The sequence below is a fragment of the Orcinus orca genome, chromosome 9 (genome assembly GCF_937001465.1).
Source record: "Orcinus orca chromosome 9, mOrcOrc1.1, whole genome shotgun sequence".
NCBI lineage: Eukaryota > Metazoa > Chordata > Mammalia > Artiodactyla > Delphinidae > Orcinus > Orcinus orca.
Window position 1 is genome coordinate 23,296,451 of NC_064567.1, and position 10,588 is coordinate 23,307,038.

General features: G+C 40.6%; 1 protein-coding gene across 4 annotated transcripts in view; it reads right to left on the reverse strand.

Annotated features, from left to right (window-relative positions):
• CALU (calumenin) overlaps positions 1-10,116 on the reverse strand; it is a 28,410-nt gene extending 18,294 nt beyond the window's left edge. For 2 of the 4 annotated variants that reach the window (XM_004272224.3, XM_004272223.3), the window contains exons 1-2: positions 779-806; positions 365-596 (exon numbers count right to left, since the gene is read on the reverse strand). In XM_004272224.3, coding sequence (XP_004272272.1) covers positions 365-596; positions 779-791 — 245 coding nt within the window. In that variant the 5' untranslated portion in view covers positions 792-806. Of the gene's footprint in view, positions 1-364; positions 597-778; positions 807-9,994 lie in introns of those variants that run through there. The other 2 variants (XM_004272225.3, XM_004272226.3) reach the window with 2 other exon arrangements.
• Between the last annotated feature and the right edge of the window lie 472 nt (positions 10,117-10,588).

Genomic DNA, 10,588 nt, shown 5'->3' on the forward strand with positions numbered 1-10,588 from the left:
ATGGTCAGTAATAAATAGGTCACAGATAGTTTTTAAAAATTAAAAGCAACAGGTTTGAGAAAACCCCCATGTAATGTTCCTTTGGGGTCAAGATGATGCAGTTTAAGCTGATTCCTATAGTATTTGGCAATTTTACGCATAAATGACTTTGCTTTGTAGAATGAGGTAAAAACTATTATTCAATGGAGAAATGCAGGAAAGCGCTTAATTAAATTTTAGTGGTAGCAATTCTGTGGTTAGTTTTCAGAAGATGTAGTTCAATACAGCTTTACTGAGTGACTGAGCCAAAAGAGAAAAAAAGAATGAGTTGATTTATAAAGAAATGTCATTATTCTAACTAGCTCCCTGAGAGCTGGCACCTTACCCAAGTCTTTCCTTGCTCTCTTCTGGTGTCAGCTGATCAAAGGTTTTTGCTTCTTCAGCACCCAAGAAGGCATCATGGTCATAATCAAAACTCTGAGCATCATTGTGAACTTTGTCACTGAGCTGAGGCTCATGGTGTACACGGTCCTTCTTTTCCGTGGGCTTGCTCAAGGCAAAGGCTGTGCACAGGGACAGGCATGTAAGAAACTGTCGCAGGTCCATGATAATCAGATCTTAAAGAAAAAAGAAAGGTAGTTCATTCAGGAAGCAGTACGCTTAATAATGAAACAAGAAATTAAAAGCTCACATCCAGTTACAATATTAATTTGATATTATCCCAAATATTATTACTTAATCCATAAAAAAAGTATGGTAGGATATCAGACTTTCCAGTTTTACTCTGAGAAATATTCACCAGTTTTCTTCATCTGATTGTAGGCTGACAAGGAATTACAGGAACAAGGAATTACTAGGAACATCCACCTTGTAAGTGGTCTCACTTCAAAAACACCAAAGTAGAACTTTAATCCTTTTGCCCAAGTTCCTAAGATTTAAAAGTGAAAGGACCAAGATTTAAATCCAGACCTACTGACTCCAAATACTTTACCTTTGTACTGTATCAGTGGTCTGGTCTTCAAACCTGGCTGGTTATTAGGATCACCTAGGAAGCTTTATTAAAAAAAAAAAAAAAGTTTCCCCTACTGAATTAGAATCTCTGAGGCTGAACCCAAGCATTTGTAGTTTTAAATGGTTCCCAGGTGATTCTGATGGTTGTCAGATAAGAACCAATGATCACCTTCAAAGATCAAACCACTGAGACGGTACAGTGATGGATAACTGCCTTATCATTCTGTATACTTGTGTTTCCCAAACCTACCCAGGTATAAGGACCACCTGGAATACTGTTCAAAGTACAGATTCCCCAGCTCTACACTGTACGTTCAGAATCTCTGCAGTCACACGTGATTCTGATGAACAAGCACAAGGCTGGAACACTTTATCGAAAACAGTGACAAAAAATCGCAGAGAAGCTGCAGGATAGAAACTGTTTAGAACTCTTGACAGATAACCTATAGTACTGTCCAGAAAGGTTAAGGTTTTAGAGAAAACTGTAAAATTAAAAATCAAGGTGGGGGGGGGGCGGGGGAGAATTCCCTGGTGGCACAGTGGTTAAGAATCTGCCTGTCAATGCAGGGGACACGGGTTCGAGCCCTGCTCCGGGAAGATCCCATATGCCATGGAGCAACTAAGCCCATGCGCCACAACTACTGAGCCCTCGTGCCACAACTACTGAAGCTCGTGCTCCTAGAGCCCGTGCTCCCCAACAAGAGAAGCCACCGCAATGAGAAGCCCGCGCACCACAACGAAGAGTAGTCCCCGCTCGCCACGACTAGAGAAAGCCCGTGCACAGTAATGAAGACGCAACACCGCCAAATATAAATAAATAAATCAAAAAAAAAAACACAAAAAAACAAATCAAGGGGGGACTTCCCTGGTGGTCCAGTGGTTAAGACTCCATGCTGCCACTTGCAGGGGGCATGGGTTCGATCCCTGGTGGGGAACTAAGATCCTGCATGCTGTGCAGTATGGCCAAAAAATAAAATAAAATAAAATAAAAAATAAAAAAATCAAGGGGAAAGAGTTTCCCAGGCTTTCATATTTTAACTAGTCCTTTATCAGTAGAACACAGATTCTGAAGGCTTCTCCCCTTGTGGTGAGTATAAACTTTTATAATTTCCTATTATCACTTACTCGTTTCCTCTTATGACCAGTGACTCCCTTACTGGATGGGTAGGTGGTTACTGGGCATGAGGCCTGCTGTAGGTTGAACTGTGTCCCCCCAAAAGATATGCTGAAGTCCTAATCCCTGGTGCCTGTGAATGTGACCTTATTTGGAAATAGGATCTTTGCAGATGTAATCAAGTAGGATGGGCTCTAATACAATGGCTGGTGTCTTTATAAAAGGAGGGAAATTTGGATACAGACACAGAGAAGAGAATGCCACATTATGAAAGAGGCAAAGATTAGAGATCATCTACAAGCCAAGGAATGTCAATGATTGCTGGCAACCACCAGAAGCTAGGAGGAGGCAAGGAAGGATCCTCCCTTAGGGCCTTCAGAGAGCATGCCCCTACTAACACTCTGATTTCTAATTTCTAGCCTCTAGAACTGTAAGAGAATAAACTTCTGTCCTTCTAAGCAATGTAGTTTATGGTAATTTGTTACAGCAGCCCTAAGAAACTAATACAAGGCTACAGTACAGAGGGACACAGCATCACATGAAAGTTAAATGCATTATCTTGTCCTAATCTGCAGATTAAACTAGCCACAGGCTTCACCTTCCCCAGGATGTCACCAGTGGAACTATCTAATCTAAGGCTCATATTTTATATATAAATTTTTTTTAATTATAAAAATTCTTTCAGCATTGCTTGTAACTCAGTGATCTCAACCTAGACTGTACCCTAAAATCACCTGGGGAGTTTTTATAAGTGACCACTGAAACCCACCCTTAACCATAAATATTTTTAAAAGGCAGCCAGGTTGAGAACCAGTATTCTAACCAAATTCTCAAATGGCCATAATAATATCTTAAGAAATGTGACTTGAGAGTACACTTAATACGAAGAAACTGCATGTATCTGATCCTGCCTCAAAGTTTTGGGAATTAGAAGGAAGAAAGTGAATTGTGTCAGGGGATAAAGAAACCAAATACGCCAATAAATTAGCCATATTTTAATGTATCCATCTCCTTGTAACCCCCAAATAGTAACTAAAAGAAGTTACATTGTATTTGCTTGGATTTACAAAGCATTTTGGATTTAATAAACTAAAAAATGCTTAGCGCAGCTAATGGTGAGCACGTTACGTTATATAAAAATTCCTTAAAAGTGGAAGGAAAGCAAATAGAAGAATATGTTTAATGCTAACACAATTTAGCTGATTATACAAAGGCACAACCTGAGGCCTCCTTGAGTAACTTTCAGGCTGTAAAAGGGCATAAGAGGGCACTATTTGTGTTCAATAGGAAAGCAGCTAAGTGGGGAGGTCCAGAAATGGCAGAGAAGGATATATCAATAGAGAGTAGAAAGTGTTCTAGAGTAACTAGGACAACGCCAAAAAGACAAACAGAAATGTTAGCTAAGGAGATAATGGGAGGCAGTCACTTCCCCAAGAGCCCATTTCAAAAACACACAAAAACGGTATTTTGCTGGACAGTTGTTAAGACTCATGAAAACCCATCAGAGGAAACAATGTGGCAGCACTGCCCTAAGACCCACAGAGAAAGGGGAAGAAGGTGGTACTATTCTTAAGCTGTTCACCAATGTTAGGACTTGGCTATGCTTCTGAAAGTTTATCAATGTTCTGTTTTGTGCTCTCCCATCAAAATACCCAACTTTATATACAAAGACGCTTCAGTTCAGATGTTCAATGATAACAGTTTATAATGATTTAAAAAAAAAGGAAAATGAACTAAACAAAAGAAGTGGTAAATACATATTAAATCTATATTGTGGAACACAACACAGTTTAAGAAGAATGAAGCGGACCTATTCACACTGAAACTGACAAGGCACCAAGATATGTTCAGTGAACAAAAACAACAACAATAAGAAAGCATGTTGTAAAACAATGTCAAGATCTCATTTGTATAAAAAGCAAAATCCAACAGTCTCCCCAGCTTGTTTATATTTGTATAAAATATAACATATATGCACGAAAATGGTGTGGAAGGATAAACATCTATCTGTAAACAGCAATAAGCCCTACGCTGAAGGGAGAAGAGATGGGGTGGGGAGGTAAGGTTCGTGGGGAGTGAACTTCACTACTGTACTGCTGTGTTGTCTTATTTTTTGTAAATGAGCACACAGTCGTGTATTATCTTTTTATGTGTATTACTTTCTAAACAATAGCATAAAAATTCTTTGAATTTTTAGGTAGCAAAGCAAACATTTTCAAGCCATTTCTCCAGATTGGAAAAGGAGACTGAAGGAAAAACACGTATTTATTCTTAAGACACAAACCCTATTTTATAAAGTAAAATAACACTGCCCTAGGAGAATAACCCTCCAGCCCACTCTCCAATAATTGAATCCAATCAATCAGATCAGTGGAACAGTAAAGAGAAAATTAGATTCAGTGGCTCTCTCAAACATCACAGTATGCCTTTATTTTAGGACAAAATGAAACTTCCATTTCAAATTACAAATAATTCTTTAGACAAATAAAATCCTTTACAGAGATAAGGAATGAGTTTTATGTTGTTATTTTGTGATATATCCAAATAATATCTATAATGTTAGAGGCTTACAGAATCAAATAAAATCAAGAGTCACTGCAACAGAGGATTTTCCTTATGTCTATTAACAAGGGGGCTTCCCATTTAGGAAAGTTTTATAAATGACTAATTACATCCCGAGAATAATACTCTAACAACTCTTACATAATACCCTGACAACTTCTGCAAACCCCAAATGTTTTAATATGAATTAATGCTTAAGCCCACTAACACTATCAGGGCCTGGGAAGGATACTGTGTAAAGTTTTGATACTGTGTAACATAAAGAAATGTAACAGATTGACTCACTGTGATTCTAGAGGGAAAACTACATTTAAGATTGAGGTGTAACATCTTGATACAGTGACAAAAGAAGAATTTCAGACTAAAAGCCAAGTGATTCAGCTTTATCATTTATCCATCTCTCTATCCTTTCCCTTCTCAATTAAACTTTCAATCCTGCCCCTCTACAGGTTCCTCCATTCTGTCAATCAATACTTCTCAGGTCTTCATAATCCAAAATCAGTCTTTCTCAGACCCCGTTATTCCTTCAAGCATGCTCTTCCCTTTCCTTCACCCATACGGTCTCTAGAAACTGCTGTCTCCGCTTCCTCACCACCTACTGTCACCCTGAAATCTAGGTTTCTATCACTACTGATGAAACTGCCTAAAAAGGTCATCAAGGACCACCTGCTGGACAAAGCAATGGTCCTACCTTTATCTCTCTGCAGTGGGCAATGAAAAATCTGCACTTTAGTAAGTTTTAAAAACTATGCACTTTGTGCCCACATATATCAACTCCTGGCTATTAGAAACTAACAAAAGGCCCCTTGTTTTATGAATACAGACACTTAAAAAAGAGACTACTAAATTTATCTAAATCCATATACACATAAAAATGTCTAAATAGAAACAAAGGATATCTCTCAAGACAAAGGATATATAATGTGGGACAATGTGAGAAGGAGTATAAAACAACTTCTTACACAAGGCATCTGAAGAACTACATTAGTGCAGTTATTTCTGAAGCATCTTTCTCTTTTCAACCAAATGGAAACCAAATAATAGAAAGCTAAGACCCTTCTCTTTCTCCGTCATGACAGCTATTCATCAATGGATAACAGAACATTAGGAAAACATAATACATAAATGAAGGACTTGGTTGTATGAGTTTTTACCATATGGTCTAGGTGAGTCTGGCCACAGGTTTGTCAATTTTGTTTACCCTTTCAAAGAACCAGCTCTAGGTTTTGTTGACTTTTTCTATTGTTTTTTAAATCTCTATTTCCTCTCTGATCTTTATTATTTCCTCTTTCTGCTGACTTTAGGTTTTGTTTGTTCTTCTTTTTCTAATTCTTTCAGGTGGTAGGGTTAGGTTATTTGAGATTTTTTTTCTTTTCTGAGGAAGACCTGTGAACTTACCATGTGATCTAAAGGTAAATCAATGGCTGTGAAAAATGCATCTCCCCATCTCCCATTTCTCAAATGACCTATAAGTTTCTCTTCCTCAAATTCTGTCCCTCCCTCACCAAGGGTAACATTTAATATTTTTTCTTGAACAAACAGAAAACTAGACCTGCACTGTCCAGGACAAGAGCTACTAGCTACATGTGGCTACCAAGCAGTTGAAATGTGGCTAGTGTGAATTAACAAGTGGTGTGTTACACTTTATGTCAAAAGAATGGTATTTTTGTGTGTACTGGATTAAATTATTAAAATTAATTTCACATGTTTAAAATATTCACCTGTAAATCTAAAGTTACATACATGGCTTGTATTATACTTCTACTGCATCACACGATGTTAGAGACACAAATAAAGGGCTAGAACAGAAAAGGTATCATGTTACTATCATACTTTTGCAGCATGTCACCAATAATGGTCTCCTGCAAAGTTATTTTCATGAATTGTTCCAGTTAATTTATAAGGAAAAAAAAGGTAACAGCATAGACTTGAATTTCTATCAAAAACAATGATAAGCCTTAAGAATTAGTTTTATCAAAAAAAAAAAAAAAGAATTAGTTTTATCCATTCAAAAATTTGCTTGACAGCTCTAAATTCATGCCATTTCTCCCCTCCTTCCCAATCATTTTTTATAAAAATCCACTGGTCACAGAACACTTAAAAGTAAGTTTTTTCAGGGGAATTTAGATGTCTAGATTAAATTCAACTTCTCAAGAACATTAACAGCGGGTGACCCCACAGTTATTCTGGTTGACCCCACAGTTATTCTGGTTGACCACAGTTATTCTGGTTGACCAAAGTTATTCTGGTTGACCACTGCTCAATGTTAATAGTGGGAGAAATGGGTGTGGTGGTAAAATTCCAGTTCTGTGAGTTGGATATTTGGGGGGGGAGAAAAAAAGGCATTCCTTTATAGTGCAGCAAAAGCAGAATCTCAATGCTTAAGTATCTACTTCAATTGGGGATTGAGGGCAAGAGCCTGACAGCAATTTAACTATACTAAGGCTCAGGTTATAAAGTCTGGGAATTAAAGGTATCTGGTTATCTATCTGACATTCTTCACTTTCAGACTTTAGTACAAGTACCACCAATGGACTATCATATTAAAGTAATAATGTCGGGCTTCCCTGGTGGCGCAGTGGTTGAGAGTCCGCCTGCCGATTGATGCAGGGGACGCGGGTTCGTGCCCCGGTCCGGGAAGATCCCACATGCCGTGGAGCGGCTGGGCCCGTGAGCCATGGCCGCTGAGCCTGCGCGTCCGGAGCCTGTGCTCCGCAACGGGAGAGGCCACAACAGTGAGGGGCCCGCGTACCGCAAAAAAAAAAAAGTAATAATGTCACCCTTCATGACTTGATAAGTTATGATAATGACAAACCATTTATTCAACATTTCTCTAGCGATCGATGGAACAAATTTACATTAATATATTCTAATTCATTCTAGTTCATTAATATATCCTAATTAAATTATTTGTGTAACTGAGGGCATACGTTTATAAGATAGTTGAGTATATAAAAGTGCAAACTTTGGCTGTAGAAGAAAAGCTTTGAAATGACAAACTATTACTCAGGTTTCATTAGTTCTATAACCAAAGCAACCCAGTATAAACTTAAAATTTTTCTTGCTACAGAGTAAAGAAAATTTCCTTTAAGAAATAAGTTCTTAGAAACTCTGGGAGAATCAGAGTTTCCTTTTGGCAGATGAAACTTCAATACATAATTAATTACTGTAGGAATACCATGTAAAATGTAGGGACAAGAGTTTTGGTTTCTAGTTGTAATTTGCTGTGCATGTGTAACATGCATAAAATGCTTGGGAATCCTTGCTTTAGTGCCAAATGTAAATAAATATAATTTAAAAATCCTAGATGAAAAGACCTACCTACTATGATCACTCCAGCTGGAAGTGATCTGCACACATTCCTCTCAACTTTTATAAGACTTGTTCGTACCATTCCACAATAAGGATCATAGGCTATCTTAAGTTGTCTCCTTAGCTCCTCTGTAGATGTACATTTTTGGAAGGCAGGGATCTCAGCTTAATATAAATTAATATAAATTAATTCCCCTCTATAGTCCTTAACACAGTGTCTTGCACTTTCTGTACACCAAAACATTTTATTGGATTAGCTGGACTGTACTTGGGAGCAACAAAGTTCCTGCCAGCTGCCAGTGCTCCCCAACCCCCAATTCCCCTTACCGGATCTGGCCATCAGCCAGCAACAAGAAAAGTGTTATTTCAGCTGTCTTAACTCTAATACATAAATCACAGCATCAACAACATCCGTATTTAAGAGTTCATAAAGACAGGGAACTAGGACCTTACAACTAGGACCTACAACTAGGCCTAGCAAGCATCTCTAATGGCTATCCCTGGCTACACCATGCATGTGCCACACACAGAGAAAATGTGTGTTAAAATCAGTGTACTGATCTCCAGTACTGGTGAAATGTACATAAAATGCCGTATCTTTTGACACATCACTGGATGAATGGAAGCAAACGATTATATTAACAGTGATGATTAAGAGTTGATTTCAAAGCTGTATCTGAGTACTACTATCCACTCAGGCATACTCAATTCATCTTTGTTAGCTCATGTTTCTCCTAGTTGTGATTCTCAAAAGAATCCTATTGGAGACCGCTGAATCCCTGTAAATCTCAGATTAGGCCCAGGTAAGCTCAGATCTCTCGCCACACAAATACAATTTACAGGTTACCTCTGGACCCTCATTTGTAGTACAATACATAAATTCTTCAATGATGACCACCGTTTGGAACCCGGTTAACTAAATCTACTGAATGAGGTCAAACATGCATTTGTCTTGTGTCAAGTGCCATTCTATGGCAAAGAATAATTTATCAAAAATTCCACGGTTCTCTACCTCCAAGCTACAAAAACAAATTAGAAGCAACCTTATTCCTGACTCATTAACGTAGACTTTATGGTTCATGCCGGGAAGTGAATGTAATTCAACTCTCAAAGACACTATTCTGGGACTTTGTACACTTAGGAATTCAGATCAAAGGCCCTGAAGTTTTAGTAGGAGACCCAGGGAGCTTTTTGCTTTCATGCAAAAGCAGCTTTTGGAACTGCAAATCACTCGACTCTTAATCAGGGCAGCTGTAGGGAATTAAGTTTATTGATGAACACAGTATGCCAAAAATCAGAACTAGGGTGTGGAGCTAGAAGCAACGAAACAAGGTAAAGATACAATCCTTTAATGAAGCTTTTAAAACTACTTTCCTTCGCTGACCAAAGCATGCGGCCAAACATGGAAGCTCGAAATACTCCGTCTTTTCTTTAAAATTATAGAGAGTTAAAAAAAAATCACATAGTGTCTTCATGCTTTCTTCCCCCTTGTTTCTACACCCTCAAAGTCAGCGAACACGACCTTCTTGGCAGATGCAGATGTCCTCTCGGGATGTGGCCCTGGGGCGGAGCTGGCGGACACAAGCAGGCCCAAGTGTGGGAAGTGGCAGGGAGCTGTAACAATACCGCTATCTGACTGCACTCCGACCTTCAGGAGGTAAACAAGAGTGACCTTTTCGGACGAGGGGCTTGGTGACTGGCGGGGCCCAGGGCCAGAGAACGTGGCAAGCCAGGCACGAAACTGTACCCCACAGGACGCAAAGCCGGGAGCCAGAATTTGCAGGGACCCAGACCCCTTCCCAAAGCGCAAGGGAAGGCGAGCGGCGGCCTCCGACCCAGGCTGCGCACCGAGGGTCGGGCAGTCGCTAGCAGCCTCAGGCCCCGGAACCCCGAGCTGGCAGAAACAGGGGCCCTGAGACAAGGAGGCCCTGCCGCGCCGGGAGCGAGGCCCAGAGGACAAAAAGAAAGTGAACAAGGGGGAGGCGGCGGCGAAAGGACGTGCACGGTGGTACTTACCTCTCCCCGTTGCGCCCACTGCCCAGGATGCCGCGGCTGCAACTCACCCACCGGCTCAGCTCTGGCGCGCAAGCACCGCCCAACCGGAAGCGGTTCCGCGCCCCGCCGCTGTCCTCCACGCCGGCAGCCTCCGGACCAATCACCAACAAGCCCGCCGCGGACGCACAGCTTCCCCGGACAGCCATTGGCCCTACGGTCTCGTGGTCCGGATTGGCTGGAAAGCGCCACGTCCCCGCGAGCGCGCCGAGTTACGTGGACAGGATTCCCTCCCAATTCTCGTCCCTGGACTTGTGGGGTTGGCGGGCCACAGCCCCTTACTCCGGGGGGCGTGTGGGCGCGGCTGTCCGACCGCCACGTCCTGGTTCGCAGCGCTTGACTCGGCCTCCATAGGGCTTCTTAAATTATCCTAATTATCTTCATGCCCACGAGAACCCAGGGCCGAATTAATCCGACTAATTAATCTGAATTAATCAGTCGCCAACTATTGATATATTGAATAATCCCATCCCTTCCTTTCCCTTCAGCTCTGACGCCTAAATGGGGTATCGTACAGAACTTCAGTCGCTGGCTCCGGCTTCATCTCCCACCACTTCT